The sequence below is a fragment of the Centruroides sculpturatus genome, unplaced genomic scaffold (assembly GCF_000671375.1).
Source record: "Centruroides sculpturatus isolate CEXI.00-Female unplaced genomic scaffold, Cexi_2.0 scaffold463, whole genome shotgun sequence".
Classification (NCBI taxonomy): domain Eukaryota; kingdom Metazoa; phylum Arthropoda; class Arachnida; order Scorpiones; family Buthidae; genus Centruroides; species Centruroides sculpturatus.
In genome coordinates, this window is record NW_019384841.1 from 248,333 (window position 1) to 266,331 (window position 17,999).

At 31.1% G+C, this 17,999-nt stretch overlaps 1 protein-coding gene across 1 annotated transcript; it reads left to right on the plus strand.

Annotated features, from left to right (window-relative positions):
* The first annotated feature begins 4,990 nt into the window (after positions 1-4,990).
* On the plus strand, positions 4,991-10,477 carry LOC111630297 (patched domain-containing protein 3-like). The gene is made up of 5 exons (XM_023374383.1): positions 4,991-5,332; positions 7,629-7,669; positions 7,754-8,614; positions 8,699-9,034; positions 9,210-10,477. The coding sequence occupies exons 2-5, from the start codon at positions 7,636-7,638 to the stop codon at positions 10,475-10,477; spliced, it is 2,499 nt and encodes an 832-aa protein (XP_023230151.1). The 5' UTR covers positions 4,991-5,332; positions 7,629-7,635.
* The last annotated feature ends 7,522 nt before the right edge of the window (positions 10,478-17,999 follow it).

The following is a 17,999-nucleotide window of genomic DNA, read 5'->3' on the forward strand; positions in this document are numbered from 1 at the left end:
TCATTATCATCATCATATGCATTCAAAGAATTGTCAGATTATTGCAAAACTCGGCATATAAGCTATATTTCAGACAAATATGTAAACATATTACAGTTATGGACTGATTACACAACGGGTACTGCCACCACAGTGCTTTAAAATCTAGAACCAGGAGAAAAGATGATCGTGACACAAACACGAATAGCTGCAATGGCATCTTTGACAGATCCATAGACAAGTGGAAGCCTCATTACAGAACTCTGTATCTTCCCGTACCGTGGCAGGAGACTAGCAAAGGCAAATTTACATGTTCGACGACCTGTATGTCTCCTTCCATTAACAATCCAATATCGTCGGCTTTGTTTGCAGAGGTGTCATGACAGAGAAACATGTGCTGCTACAGACTGGCAGGAGCCCATCAGTGGACAAGTGGGTAAAACCACCGAACACTGGTAGTGTAGATTAGCGCCTGAGCAACGGGCTGACGACATGGAGATTTCCGGATTTTCTTCACGTGTCTAACGCCCAAATAGGGGCCAATTTCTCACAGAAAATCTTCCCAAGAAGGTCCTCCCATAGAAAATCGCATAAGTATTGCATTGCCTTATACTGTGAATCTAATCCAATCCTACAGACCGGCAGAATATCGTCGTTAGTGACGAATTTCGGTTACAGTTGTTAGTTTTCGTTTTTTGGGGGGGGAGTGGTTCCGTTTTGAGAACAGACGACCAACATGTTAAAATGTGGAAGACCACTGGTGAACGCTTCAATCACGCCTTTGCTGTTGGCAGCACATTGTCCCTACTGTTACGTATCAATCTGAGAAGCTATCTCGTATGACAGAGAGTGACCCTAGGAGAAGTATACACGGGACATTGACGCAAGCGGTATATTTAATAAATCATGTTTCCTTATACGTTGCCTTTCATTGCAGGGCTACAAACAGCTATTTTCCAGCAAGACAAAGCTCGGCCGCACATAGGTAACATTTCTTAGGAATGTTTGTCACATTTTCACATATTATTGGCTTTTCGGTCTCCACATTTGTTAGGCATTAAGCACTTCTGAAATCAGATCGAACGCCTTCTTCGGCCAGGAACAAGAATGAGGGATCTAGAATGCAACGTCTATAGGCATTTCTGTTGCGAAATAGAATACGATAACTGTATGCTTCCATGTCCCATCATATCGCAACATGTATCTTGGCAAGACGAGGTCCTATAAAGCACTAACAATTCATTTACATTATATCATTGTTGCATGAGAAATTGCCTCTTTGATAAGATATTGTAATCAGTTATTATGATCGTCATTTCATTCGATTCAAATGCCCTCTTCTTGTTGAATAATTGTTTTGTCAGTGAGAGTATTATTCTACTCATAATTATATCGCGATTTTCAAAAATATTCGTCATTCTAGCGAATAAGTGCGTGCGATTTTGTATATTTATAAAAAATCAGCTATTTTCATTGATAAAATCCTCGCCTATATAAATGTCATTATTAATATGTACGAGGGCGGTTTTTTTCAAGTTCCGATGGTCCATAAAACAAAGACAAGTGTAAATAACAAAATTAATTTATTATCAAAACTTAGGTACAAACATGGTTACTTTTCGACATAATCACCGTGAAGATTGAGGAATTTGTCATGTCTGTGGACGACTTTTCCATTCCCTTGTCATAGAATGTTGCCGCCAGTGAATTGAGATGCCTTAACAACGTTGTTTCGAAGATTGTCATTAGTCTCGAACCTGCGCCCTGCTAGCCACGTTTTCAGTTCAGAAAAGAGGTAGAAGTCTTCACACATTAAAAAGTTTTAAGCTGGATGCAAGTCTGAAAGGTGGAAGTCTTCACCACCTTTAAACACCCAGCGTATATCCCTCCCGATTTACGCCGAGAGACTTCCATTTCTTTCCTGAACAAGAAAAGTTGTTAAGAGGGCAGAAATTCGAGACTAATGACGATCTTCAAAACAACGTTGTTAAGGCCATCTCAATTCACTGGCGGCAACATTCTATGACAAGGGGATAGAAAAGCTCGTCTACAGATATTACAAATGCCTCAATCTTCACGGTGATTATGTCGAAAAGTAACCACGTTTGTACCTAAGTTTTGGTAATAAATTCATTTATTTACACTTGTCTTTGTTTTATGGACCATCGGAACTTGAAAAAAACAGCCTACGTAAATACGAATTGTGCATATTTATATATCTGTTTAGATTGAAATGAATCTCCTCTAATTGAATACTACCTATATTCTTATTTTCCCGGTTCTATTATAGCCTATATAACAGAGGGATGGTATTGAGATTGGGCAAAAATTACCCCTCATGATTTTTATATTTTTGGACTGGGAACCTTGTAACGCCGAGAAATGCAGAAAAAAATTTGGGTTTTTTTTTTCAAAATTTCAAAAAATGTATGGATGTTAGTCTGAGTGTGTGTGTGTGTGAAGGAGGCACCCTCTTTGAAGCTCAATAACTCCTGGGTTTTTTGTCGAAAATATATGAAATTTTGCAGGGATGATGCTATTAAATTTTGATGAATTGAATTGAAACTATTAAATTTTTATGGTTAAAGGTCGACAGGGTGGGAAGATAAAGGGGGATCGTACGTACATTATACCTGGAATAGAGTCGGGCTTAATGAAGATTTTACTCGTTATTAGCAATTACAATTTTTTTTTATAAAACTCATCCCTACCCTCAAAATTAATTAAGCTGTTTGCAATTTTATAATAATTAAAAATATAAAAGATTTCTAAATAAAATATCGTAACAGATGGAGTCACCAAAATTTTAAATGCTGCCGGGAAAGTTACACAACTCATTGCTGGATTTTTTCTTTGTCTATTAAAAATTACTCAATGGCTGTAATCTAACTGCGATTGCTAAAGAAAACTTACTGAGGTAGAAAGTGTTTGCTGTTTGCACATAATTATTACTAGCAAGGTTAGTGTTACTGATGTTAATGCTAATTTTACTATTTCATAACATATTATTTCATTACATTTAAAGTTTTTATTATGAATCTTTTTATATACGTTTTATTTTGTTTACATTAAAATATATCTGGTTTTCATAATTATTAATATGTTTACATAATTAAGCGCAAATACATTTTAAATACAAGCAGTTTAAATGTATACAGTGCTTCCCTCTGTTGAGTCAGTAAGAAATTAAGTTGTATATATTGAAATTACTACAATATATTACAAGTTTTTGTTTTTAATATAAATCAGCATATTTGAATGCAAACTAACAATATAACTTATCTAATGGAATACAAAGCTAACAATATTTTTTCTTCAGTGTTTAGGAAGCCACATTCGATTTCATATCCAAATATTAAAGATATGTCGATTATGTTAAACATCTATGGATGCCCTTACTCTATAAGTATATTAACATACAGAAAAATAATTATTTTAGAATATTTGTTTTAAATTTTAGCTTTAATTCCTGCTTCTTATAAACAAAAATGACCAAAATTCAATACTAGAATTTAATGTAATGATTTTCTGTATGCTGATATATTTACAGCATACACGTGGTATGCTGGAGTTGCGGGTTCGAGTCCTGCTCCGGGACTATTCTTTCCTCCCAGAACGTTCTAAATTAAATAATAATTTATTTATAATTGTTAAATTTATCAAGAGATGGCGCCTAACTTCCTCCCTCTAGGTAAAATTATTTAATATTTATATATTAAATAGTAGTCGTATTATAGCTCGATATAATCCAGTAGATATTTTAAATAAATTTCAATGTTAATGAGTATTCAGACTTATTAAAATTTTTTGCCTTTGAACTGTATTATTGTTAAACTCTTGAATAATTCTATTTAAATCACTCTCGGTAAGTGTTTATCAGTGCATTTTCTGCTCTAAATTGAATATTTTAAGGCGAGTTTAACGATTTCAGTGATTAATATATTTCCATATAAAATATTTTAAAAGTTTATAATAATATAAAAATAAGAAGACAAAGGAAATCCAATGTTGCTCTATCGATGCTAAGAGTCAGATGACAGAAACTCAAAACCCGGAACAAAGACCAACGTATACAGTATAACCTTGTGGATGTATTCATCTTTGTTTCGTTTTCGTTCTTGGAAAATGTGTTTCCTTCACGTTCTAATTGTTTCTTGATATATTCTATAATTATATTTATTTACTGTTAGTTCTCTCTCTTCCGTAGTTCGGTCGTCTTCGATAATTTCGATATCATCTTTTGATTTGTTCGAAAAATCATTGATAATTTACATCCCCGCTGTCATGAATCACTTGTACAAAGCCTTTGATGACGATAGTCTAACAAAATTAAGAGTTTTCGAGTGATACAAGATGTTAAAGGAAGGCAGAGGATGAACCACGCTCTGGTATACCATCCAGGGCCCAAAGTGGCACGTGAGGAGTATCGGGCAAGTAACGTTCATGCGATTATTTGAGCATTTTTGCGTGAATAATTTAATAAATTATTAAAATTTTTTTAATTATTAACTTAGATAAGAGATGGCGCCTAATGTCTACCTCTACTACTAAATTACTTACTTTCTAATTATTAATTATTATATTCTAATTCTAATTATAGCCACATTAATAACGATCATCGTTTAACTTAGTATCGATACATTGGATTTCGGGAAGTTGACGTTTATATAAAAATAAATTATATTAATTAAGAAGTATTTCAATAAGTTATACTTGAGTGATTACAATATACTTGGAATATTCGTAAAAACTAATAATTTTTATTTCAATTTAACATATAGGCTATATGTACAAACACTTATATACGAAAGGATGTAACAAGCTGATGAATTAATTGTTAATTAAGTACAAGTCGACCCCCCTATAACACTGTTGATTTTTCCGTTTTATATGAATTCCATGTTGTACGAGTTACTTAGATTTTACAAATACGTGAGCCGTTCACAGCCCGGCACACGTATTTGTAAAATCTAAGTGACTCGTACAACATGGAATTCATATAAAATGAAATTATCAACAGTGTTATAGGGGGGGTCGGTATTAAAGAAGTAATAACGAAGTTTTTTATATCAGTGTCAACGGGAAGAAATTCCTTTATAGACCAACAAAATGATTTTTATTGTATATTAGTTATTGTTTGTAGTTTTACGGAATAAGGCAAACAAGAATTTATGACATCGTTAAACTACAGACTAACGTCAACCCATACGCGAATCGTCCTTGAAAAGACTAGTTAATTGGAATGAGTAAAGAACGTAGTATAGTTAATATAATATTCGCTTGTAAAACTGGCAAATATATAGTACCAGTTAAAGAAAATTTGTATCGAAATGAATTCATTTATTCTCTAAAGGTAAGTTTTTAAGAAATGAATTTTAGTGTAAATTTAATTATTATCGAATTATCATTTAGTTGCTACGAGTCTTGATATAACTTATAAAACATAAGGAAGTTTAATAATGAGGATGTCAAATAAACAACTTTAAAATACTTTCTATTTTCAAACTGTTTTTAAATAACTGTTTAAAAAAATTCCTATTTTATATAAAACTTTGCGGCAATTAAATGATCATTGTACGTTTAAAAAAAAAGTCAGTAAAGAATAAAACAAGGAAGTAATTTTTAAGCTTAATTTATGGCAGATAAATTTAACAAATGACAACTGGTATAAAATTAATTTTTAAATGAATAAATATATATAATTTAATTATGACAAATAAACAAATTAATGTTAATATTATATTGATAATTTCGAATAATTTAAATGAAAGGATTTCATAGATTTCAATTGTTTATTTGATTAAATAGGTATAAAGATTAAATTAAATAAAACTCAAATTAACAACTGCACATTTGTAAATTATCCCTCATACTCTATATGTTAAATTCACAATTTTAGTAACAAGCTTTATAATTATTCTCTTTTGTATTCTAATGGGGTTTATCATAATCCTGTATAATACATAGTACATAGTACATTTATATTTATAATCCGTCTAAGTGGAAGCTATCTTATTATTTTATATACATATATACACTTTATAAAAATCTATCATATGTGTATTTGGCTTAAAAGGAGAGGGAGGAATTATATAATAGAAGGAAAAATTGTGTGTAAATTCTAAATGTCATATTGGTTTCTTAAAAGATTTCAACACTAATTCAGGTTCTATATAAATGTTAAATGAATGGGTTTATTAAATAAGTATATAATAATGTATATATTGGTGTATAATGATGTGTTTTACAACTTATTTAGCCTAATTATAAAATAAACATTTATATATTATAATAAAAAAAAACTTATTTGTTTATTTCCCTGATTAATTAACTAGTCGTAATCATTAGTTCTTAAAATATTTACGTGTTTAACAGCTTAATGAATGAGTTTTTGCATAATTTGTTGAAATAAATAATTAACTATCTGATAAAATAATTTGAATCTTATAATTTTTATAGTCGCGTGTCAAAATATTATCTTAAATAAACGAGCTTTATTAATTGTTTAAAAATATCTAAAATTAGTTAGATAATTTTGAAAATTTAAAATAATAAAATAAAACAAGACAATTTTATAAAAGAAAAATTAATTTTGATTTATCGAAATCAACAAAACATGATCTTAACCTTCATCTGAAGGTCCAACTCACCTAACTTATAATTTGTCAATCAATCAGTAACAAAGAATACAATGAGAATAAAAAATTCACTTTAATATGAAGTTTAGAATTAGATTTTCATTTACATGTGTCCAATTTTAGATAACATTTATAATTTTAAAAAAGCGGTAATTTATTATAGTAATTATTAAATAAAACTTTTGGAATTTGTATTGACGGTTGGAAATTGTTTAAAGTTTGTGTTGGAATATATAATTGATGGTTGTTGTATACTTCAATGACCTTCAAAACGACTGTTTCCCTTTGAAAGGTGTACCAAATCAATCAGTTAATAAATAGTTTAATTATAAATAATTATAAAATAGCTTATAATAAAAATTTCTTAGAACGTGCGTTTGAAAACGATTATCTTTAAATACTTTTTAATTTAATTATGTTATTAAAATAAATATTTTTAATTATAATTTGAATAAAATATTACAATTATTTAAGTAGAAACTTTATTAAAAGCTGTATTAAATAATAATGAATAAATTACTTTATAACAATAAATAATTACTTAATTTATCACTCTTATTACCTGTGTCTGCATTAACAATAAATATCTTATTATTTACAATATGTTATTTAAAATACCGTGCTTTTATTATAAGGAAAATTTGGAAGTTAACCTAGAGATAATAATTCTATTGTGTTTTGTTTTTTTTGTAATAATAATTTTTCAGAAATTCTAACAGTAAATTATCAGTAATAAATTTCTAAAGAATGTTTTTAAAGTTTAGTAATAACGTAATTACAGACTCACTTGTCAGTCTTGTTTCCTTAATGTAAAAATAGAATGCAGAGTGATTATATAAGAAATTCACACATAGAAATTAAACTTAAGTTTCATTAAAATTTCCATAATATAAATTAAATAATTATTTCACAGTATATTTAGCTACATAATAAAATTCTATATAATTTTTTTTATGATATTATATTTAGACCTACTAACTTATATTTATTTTCATATTTTTATTCATACAGATTGAATATGTCAAACGTAAATGTCTATCGTTTTCTATCAAGTAAGTTTAAAATTTTAGGAAGAAAAATAAGCAGAGAAGTTACTTGGTTTATAACGATTCCGTTAATAATTACTGTCTTCTTAGCAACTGGAATTCAAAGATTAAACTTTGACTTTACTGATGACTTATATATACCTCTAGGTAGCGTTATTAATCGCTATAAATTACAATTAGAAAACATATTTCCTATGAATTATTCTGATTTTGATCCAAGCAGATTATTACAAGTTGGAAATTACGTGTCTGTTATAGTTCTAGCGGCAGACGGAAGATCCATATTCAGACAAAACATTTTTAACGAAATAGTGCAGTTAGACGTGAAAATTCATAATATTAGCGTGTATGTGGACGAAGAAATGTGGCATTATCAAGATCTGTGCTCCACCGAATCAGGAAAGTGTTTAGAAAATAAAATAATATCAATAGGCGATCGAATCAAACTCATTGAAAACGGTACACTTTATCCAAAATATCCTTCCGAGCAAAATAAAACCATCGAAAATGCCTTATCCTTGGGAGGCGTTAACGTTGACGAGAACTTGAATATTGTCTCTGCAAAAGCACTCAGATTGATCTATTTCCTCTCCAAGAAAAATAAACGCCACGCATTAATTACTAAAACATGGGAAGAAAAGTTTATTAAAATAATCGGAGAAGCAAAATTCAAAAGTATCAAAGTTGAACGAGATGCATCGATCTCCAAAGAACAATTGAAAAAAGAAAATATTTTCGTTGGCTTCAAACATATTTCTCCAGCTTCAATTTTAATTTGTATTTTTACAATAGTCACTTGCTCGTTTCCAGACTTACGTGAAAGCAAACCGTGGACGGGAATATTGTCAATAATAGCAACAGTAATGAGCGTCGTTTCTGGATTCGGCGCTTTAATATATATTGGAACTGCCATGTCTACAATTACGATAATTGTACCCTTTTTAATTTTGGGCAAGTACATTTTATTAAAGAATATTCTCTGCTGTAGAAATTGATTCTAAATAATTAAAATACGTATTATTTTTAATATTACAGGAATCGGAATCGATGACACATTTATCTTGTTATCGGCATGGAGGAAGACCGATACGAGCAAATCAGTAGAGTGGAGAATGGGAGAAGCACTGTCAGAATGCGGTGTATCCATCACGATAACATCAATTACCAATATTGTATCATTCATTGTTGGTGCATTAATCACGAGTTTACCAGTTCACGGTGTGTTTTGTATTTATATGGCAACGTGCTTGGTATTTGATTACGTATACCAAATCACGTTTATTGTAGCTGTGATGGCTTTATGGGGAAGAGCTGAAGAAAAAAATTTAAATTCTTTTATTTTCACTCCATTGGATTTAAATTCCGATTCAGGTAATTTAAATGATTTTATTTATTTATTTATTAAATGATATTACTAACAATATGTAACAAAATCACATGTCGAGAAGTAGACGTTTAGGCTGTAGCGACAATAATATATTAATTTTGTATCATTTGTTTGTAGATAAAATTTATTGGTTAATTAGATTTAAAATTATATTTTCAGAAAAGAAAACATGTACACGAAAATATTTATGCTGTGTGGAAAAGAAAGACTCCTCTAATCTGTCTGCCTGTTTAATATCATGCAACGAATATTGGAAATTATTATTACAATCAATGACAAATTATAAAATCATATCCGTTATTATTTTCTCTTATTTGGTTTATCTTAGTATAGCTGCCTGGGGTTTCACTCAATTAAGTTTCAGAGCTACATTTAATATGGGATTACTATATAATTCATATCAATATTCCTATTTTAAAGCATACCAAGACAATTTCCATCAGTATCAGTACCGACTGCAAATATTTATTATGCAAGAACTGGATTATGCAGATCCCGAAATCCAAACTAAAATTGAAAATATAACGCGGTCGATCGAAAATGATCCGCTGATTTCTGGGTCCCTCTTTACAGAGTCTTGGTTGAGAAGTTATCTTCAATTTATTAATCACAAAAATGTTGTACCCATGTTACAAAGTTTTAATTTAACCGATTCGAAAGACTTTTTATTAATTCTTCGAACGTTTTTCTTTCGTCATCCCGCAGCCAGGAGATTCAGGAAGGATGTTGTATTCGACCAAAATTATACGAAAATCGTTGCCAGTCGTTTTCTTTTCCAAACGAACATAACCAGAAATGGAAATCAATTTTACAATCGAGTAAAGAATTTGAGAGAAACATTAGAAAAATCTGAATATAGAACAATTTTATACCATCCGTTATTTTATTATTTCGATATATTGGATGTGATACCCGTAACAGTCGTTCAAACTCTGACGTTGATTAGCGTTGTGGTATTCGTAATATCCGCCATTTTCTTATCAGACGTTGTTTCTATTCTTTGCGTATTGTTGACAATATTATCAGTAATGTTTGGCGTCGTCGGTTACATGTCTCTTTGGGATGTCAGTTTTGGAATAATGTCTATTTCCATCCTAGTCATGGTTTGTGGATTTTCTGTTGATTATGCAGCGCACGTGGTTTGTGCCTACAGTTCATCGAAGGAAACGGATCCGAAGAAACGCCTGATCACTGCAGTCGGTTTAACAGGAATGCCAATTTTCCAAAGTAGTATTACAATGATTTTAGTGGTTATAGTTTTTGTAACTCGTCCTTCACTAGAATTTTTCGTTTGTATGAAAATCATAACATTAGCTTCTCTAATATCTGCGATTCATGGAATTGTTTTTGTTCCAGTAATGATTAGTGTTTTGAATTGTATATGGAATAATGTTTTCCTAAGAAAAAGTGTAGACTTTATAACTTAAAAATGGACGGCCGGATGGACGAACGATAAATGTGTTAGCCTTCCTCTCTGGAGTATCCGGGATCGAATCCGGACGAGTCGAAAACATCCGTGAATATGTCGGGGATGATCCTTTCGGATATGTCGGTTCCTGTCTCTAACCACCCGGCCGCTCCATATGGGCGGCCGTTTGGCCGTTGTGGGCCTAGCCGAATTCATAATGGGCTTGCTAAAAGAGGCCCTCTTAGTGTCCACTGGGCAGCATTAAAAAACTTAAAAATATATATAAAATATTATATTCAGTTATGTAATTTTACAGATAAAGACTTACAAATTAATTAAAATGAAGAATGAAATACATGGATAAGTGGTCTCAACGGTATTGTTTAATTAGTGAAAATTTTTTACAATTATTGACATTAACCAAACTTGCCACATTTGTAATATTAGAATTTATTTACTTTTAGTAATTTTGTATAAACAGGCCATCGGCAACATATAGTAAAGCCAAAAGAATTACAAGCAAGATGGCTGACACAGTTAAAGTGTCATTCTCTGAGAACTTGAAAGTGAATCCGAACTAGTCGAAAAACTCCAGAACATTTTAGGGTGATTCGTCCCGAATATATCTCGCCTCATTGTTCATTGTAGGCCTGACAGAACCCGCAATGTGCTTGATAAAAACGCCTGCCTAGTGCTAACAAAGCGGAGAGTTAAAAAAAAATGTGAAGATTTACAAGTAGATTTTGTGTTAACTATATACTGTATATTTGATCTAATTTTTATTTTTATAGCTTAATACTAGGATAAAATAAGTTACCATTCTTCACTAGCGACTCTTGATAATAACATCAATTCTATGTGTCAACAAAGAATGTAATCCTTTTTCCAAGATGCCACAGCGAAACACCACAATGCGAATGTCACTACCTCCAAAGTACCTCTAGTATAGCCAATATTTTTAGAATTAAAATTTAACTACAAATAGAAATAGTCACTATTAATACGGTACATAGCTAATAAGTATACGAATTTGCACGTAACTTATATCTTTACGAAAATTTCTATATTTAGACTAGCATCATCGCTATGCTGTAAAACTTTTCATTTTCTGTAACTCACTTTTTCCCTCCACAATACTGTATTACAAAATAATATTTTTTCTGTTATTTTTAATTATTTTACTTTAATGTGAAATAAATCAGTGAAATAAGCCATTCATATTAAAATATAAGTATTGTACAATAACACATTTATTCTTAATTAAACTAATTATCTAAATATATAAAATCGCTTGTCCTGACTGACTGGCTGAATGACTCACTCACTCACTTACTGATTCATCATCGCCCAGAGCAGACCGCTTAACCTAGAGGTGAAATTTTGTAGACAGTTAGGGTACGTCATGCAAACGCACACTAAGAAGGGATTTTTCAAAATTCCCCCATGGAGGGAGAGGGGGAGGATTAAGGCTTAACAGGAACAAGGGCTTCTACTGTACTATTTTAGATGCGATTTTTCGTTTTCAACTACGTTTAATTTTCATTGAGTACTTAGATGTATTAAACTGATAACATTTCAGACATTGTTATAAATATTTTTATATATTTCGATTTTTTAACCAAATGTTCGAACCGTTTTAAATTTGAATTTCTTTTTGCATATTGGTTCGATTATAGAACGATTGTAAACGTTCCAGAAAATGGGTCAAATTGAAAATACAGACAGTACAGTACACGGAATATTGTGTAGTCGACTCAGATGGAAAGCTATCAATACGAGTTAAGTTTTTGTCACAATGTGTATTTATATTAAAACGTGATTGCTTAGGACACTAAACAACCTTTCACTTGTTTTTAAAACGAATATTGCATTTAGTTATCGTAAACGTTCTAATAGATTTTCAAAGTTAAACTACTCCACTACTAAACTTTCGAATTTTTCAACTTTTAAGTTTGTACAGCAAATAATTTAATATTTTCTTTTATATTAATGAAAGCGAATATGTCAAATTTTATAATTAACGTGACGTCATCGGCCGAATGTCTTTCACGACAACAATTATGCAACAACGAACTTCTTCGATAATTGTTAACGAGTCAACAATTCAAATTCCATTGTTCTTTGTTTGCATCAAGGCGATATTTTCGTGTTCCTGGTATTTTCGAAGAAATAATAGCGAGAAATTACAGAACGATGGAGGGAAGAGGAAAATACGGTATTTTAGTATAAGAAACAGAGAATTCAAACAAAGAACAATGGGCTTTTAATTGTTTATTCGTATGTATATGGGAATATATATATTAAGTAAATGTAAATGCAGTACTTAAATATAAAGTATTGCTATCAAATATAAATATAATTGCTAATTAAATTAGAATTGATTAGAATTAGAAATAAAAATTGAAATTAATTAGAATTAAATATCAATATTTTATATCTATGATTATATATTATATTATATGGGGGTCATTCAAATGAAACCCGACCAATGGATATATCAAAGCGCGGAATGTGTCCATTTGAAATGTAGGTGAAAACACTAGGCTCACATTGCAGTGTTATGTGAATCTACAAAGAAGCTGCGTTCGTTTAGCCCGTCAGGCAGATACTCCGTCCAACTTTCAAGCATGGATGAGTCAATAATTGAGCTGATGGAGCCACCATAAATGCTGCTCGGTACGTGGAAACTTTAAAATCTCTGCCATCTTTCATCAAGTTTAAGCCGCCTGGTCTGCTTTCTCAAGGGTCGTCGTCCTTCATCACAACGTTCACCCTGAATCCCTTGTGAAATTCAAGTGGGAAATACTCTAGTATCCTGACTTGTCTCTGTGCGATTTCAACTTTCTCGACCAGCTTAAGTATAATGTATGATTAAAACTTACACCTGAAAAGGTGTAAGTTTTAATCATACATTATACATACAAGGTCTTAATTGGCGCACACAACTTATTTTGCAATAAGTGAAGTAATTTCATTAAAGATTTCTTAATACATTTGACAGTATCCAGGAGTTTTATACATAATCACATGCATATCACAAGATAGAAACAGACAATATCTTACACTATTCTTTTTAAACTGCGTTACATACTGCATTGCAGTGTTGTACTATACTAATTTACATATTATGAAGACTGTTATTATTAATATTAACAATAGGATAACTTTTATAAATAATTACATCGATATTAATGTGTATTGTGTATATTATAATAATTTCATCCAGTTTTCGTTTATTTTTACACAATTTTTGTTAATACAATTTTTGGCTTTTAAAATTGAGACACTTTCTTTAAATCTTCTATTATATATGTTTTTCTCTTTGTATAGGATTTTTACATTATTTTTATCTATATTACAGTCATTTATTAAACAATGGTCATGAAAAACAAGAGTTTAGTCGATTATATTTGAGATCAGCAATATGTTCTTTTACACGTATATTCAGTTTTCGCTTAGTTTCTCCTATATAGTAGTTGTATTACAGATGCAAGGTATCTTATACACAACGTTCTTTGTTTCTTGTTCTTTATTATCTATTTTATTAGATTTTGCCAGTCTTATTTTATTTTCTAATTTTTCGTATTTCGGGGCTAGTTTTGCATTTATTTTCTGTAAGTCTTTGTTAATATTCTCATATAGTCCTTTTATATATAGAAAACTGATGTATTTTGTATCTGTATTTAGCTTTTTTGATTTATTATTATTATTCATTTTACTATTTATTTTGTTTTCCCAGCGATTTATTAAACTATTAGGGTATCCATTGAAAACAAATTTCTTTTTTAGTTCTTTTATGTAAACATTTACATCAGTAAGATTGCTAGTTCTTGTCTAGTAGGTGTCACATATATAGTCCACTCCAATGGCCATGGGCACCCATGGCCAGTGGAGTGGACTATATATGTGACTGTCCACTCCAGTGGCCATGGGTGTCCAGTGGCCCACATATATGAGGATAAAACCCGACCAGTGTATATATCAAAGCGCGGAATGTGTCCATTTGAAATGTAGGTGGAAACACTAGGATCACATTGCAGTGTTATGTGAATCTACAAAGAAGCTGCGTTTGTTTAGCCCGTCAGGCAGATACTCCATCCAACTTTCAATCATGGATGAGTCAATAATTGAGCTGATGGAACCACCATAAATGCTGCTCGGTACGTGGAAACTTTAAAATCTCTGCGATCTTTCATCAAGTCCAAGCCGCCTGGTCTGCTTTCTCAAGGGTCGTCGTCCTTCATCACAACGTGGGCGGAGATCCACCAATAGGTATAACAGTATTCGACGACGGCACTGTCGGCCGTCGTCGAATGCATCGTTAATGCTAGCCACCATCTTTTTATATACAGTTGTACAGTACATGAGTTCGTGCATCACGTGCTAGGTACTTTTCAACTTATGCACTAGCACGTTCTGTGTGCTACAAAATAATGATAATTTTCTAGTATATATTTTCAATAGTGTATTTTAATATACAATATAGTTTTAATTATTTTATTCGTTGCTATTTTTATTTTGAATTGACAAATCTGGATTGAAAATGCCTTTTACTTTTAATAGAAATATTTGACTTAAAAATTGGGTGTTTTATTATCGATTTTAAGTTACCGAATTAATCGAACCGCAACGAATATCCAGTTTTATTCCCCGATTGTTATTCTGTCGAGCAATCGGGGTCAGTTTCTGGAAAACAAAAAACTACCACAAAATGGGTGTCGCCTTGACGTGGCTTTGTGGCTTAACGTGTGAAAATCTTATCGAAGATCTAAAGATAATGTTTTCCACGGACTAAGTACACCCGACAGAAATTTCACAAGAATTTTCATGCAGGTTTTGTGAAACGATGTTTTGTCACTCTCTTAAAAATCACACAGAAAGACACAGCATTAAATGCGTTGACTCTATCGCTTTATATAGTAAAAATAAACACAAGCTAAAATTAATATAAAATATACTGTCCTAATAGGAGAAGAAAATCAGTAATATATGATACGTCCTGTAAAAAGTTTGACATTCGGATGGAATAGCCACTGTGCCAAATGAATTCTGTTACAAAAAACCGAAAAAATATCCCAATTTGGCGTGAAGTAGCCAAATCTGGCTACAAAGAAATAGCTTTTTAAAAGCCAACCTAATCCACTGCAGGCATACGATCCCATAATAAGCATAGAAAAACGATCTTCGTAGTGAACACAGGGCAAGAAGTGAGAAAAATGAAAAAGAAAATTTAATAAATTGAAAAAAAACACCAAAATGAATTAAATTCATTCATTTTTATTTGATATTATTAATTCATTAAGTGAAATACGACTTTTTCATTATTAACTCTTTTCGTCTTATGACAACTAAGATGACTTTTTCCCCCACACCTATCGCGGGTATGGCCAAGCCCACAAAGGGAACGTCTGGGCAGTGAAGATTTTGGATCTGATATATTTGAAAGTCTGTCCAACCTATATCAGACTGCTAATAAAAATTTATGGTTGATCGTCCTAATTTAATCCCGGATTTCCCAGAGCGGAAGCTGATGCCTTAACTCCCTCCGTTCCGGAGAAAATTTTTTGAACCAAAATTCGTTCTTTAGGACTACAGTTAACACATAGGACATATAGGATCTTATAGGACTACAATTTTTTTTCAAATTGCAGCCCAACAAATTGATAGACGTATTTCTGATGATGAATTGCCAGGTGCCAACAGCGAAAAATATGGATGATGAAATACATCAAGATGCATTTAATCTTTACTGTAGTTAACGATCCTACAAATGAATTAAATTAGTAATAAGAATAATTAAATTTAAAATAAACATGTTAATATACAAACCCATAAAATATTTTTTTATTTAGTCACAACGATTTTATTTTCTGACGACTCTTGCGAAGACATCAGCATAGATCGTTGAGCTGTAAGAAATTCAATTTATAAACTATTATTGTGATTACATTATGATAATTTATGATGTAAATAGTTTAGTACTTAATTAATTAAAAATTAATTTATTATAAGTTATTAAAAGTTGATTCGTATATTGAATTTTATAATTTTAAGTTAAAAATAAGTATAATCTGTCTATGAAAAGAATCAACTTGGGTATTAGTACCAATGAGGATCAGCCATTGATTGCTTAGTTGTGGCATGTTACTTCAGGTTTCTTCCTCATTTGTTAAATATGTCACCGCCATTATAAACAGTGTTATGGAAGCTTTACGTTCTTATATTCGTTTACGAGGAAGTTAACTATAGTAGTTGTTAAATGCATGATTCTTTACAGTTAATGCAGGCTTTAAAAAATTAACACAATTAATGGAAAAGTCGTTCTGCATTGTATTGGGAGAAAATAAAATAAAATTCACACATTGCCTGACAAATTAAAAGAAAAGTGCTGACATCATGTGCTAATTAGTCTAACTGAAGCAAAATCACGCGTGACGTTATTCTCAAGTCGATTCTTTCCATAGACAGACTAAAACTTCTGACTGTAAAAATGTTATGGGTATGGGCTTTGAAGCGCCAAGTTTATCTTTACCAAAGAAAAAGTTTTATGAAAAATTTTGACTGTGGTCTAAATTATAATAAGTTTTTACTTAATGCAATTTTTTTCGCTGTTTCGAACGCTTTCAATATTTATCTGTAATTGTCATGAGTTGAGCACTAAATATACAAGTGTCCAATGATCCGAGGATATTAGGCATGAGCTTGCTCTTACTCTTGGCCAAAGGGATATCAACTGGCCATGTGATCTTCATCTTCTTCTTAATGATCGTGACAACCACAAGGTATTCAAAAACGTCAGTCATAAATATCACATGCGTTCACCCGCACACTAATGTCTATGTCATCATTGCAATATCATCATTTGCTCACTGCCATTGTTTGTCTTTATCACTTCTCGTTATCTGCTGTCTGTTATCTGTGTACTGTATATATCATTTTCTTTCTTCATCTATAGTTTAAGTTGTATTATTTTTTTTAACTTTCTTCGTACATGTTGTAGGTCTTAATAATTAATATTTAATTCTACTCTTATGCTAATTATCATGTTAGTTGGTTTTTATATCTGTCATCTTTTCATCTGTTCACACCAATTTCATTAAAATTGTTATATTTTTTATTCTATATTCTCTCTGTAATTATTTGTGTCTGTATGCTTGGTAATTTGTGTAACACTGTTCTTAACCTGATTATGCTCGGTGGTATTGGGGAATAAATAAAGTATATNTCTGAGCATTTTTCTGCATTATTTTCAGATTCATGCTTTACCTTTTGCAAAAAGTGTATGTAATTTTAGATTGCTTGCTTCTAGTTAAAAGATCTTTATAAATTTCTTTATATGGTGCTAAACACTTATGGAATAAGGGAAAAACATCTGGCAACACCAGAAGCAGAAGCGTTGAGATATGGCAAAATTGAAACAATTTTCGCGAAGGACCATGTGCATGGAGAAGAGAAAAGAAAATTTACACATTGAAGTACTAATAGTTCACGAAAATAATAATTTTCGTGAACTATTAGTACTTAAGTATGTAAAAGTTTAT

Excerpts from the sequence above, each read along its gene's own strand:
- LOC111630297 (XM_023374383.1), top strand. The coding sequence starts at position 7,636 with ATGTCAAACGTAAATGTCTATCGTTTTCTATCAA. Across the intron at positions 7,670-7,753 it reads TGTCTATCGTTTTCTATCAA|CAACTGGAATTCAAAGATTA; the intron begins GTAAGTTTAAAA and ends CTGTCTTCTTAG. Across the intron at positions 9,035-9,209 it reads GGATTTAAATTCCGATTCAG|AAAAGAAAACATGTACACGA; the intron begins GTAATTTAAATG and ends TTATATTTTCAG.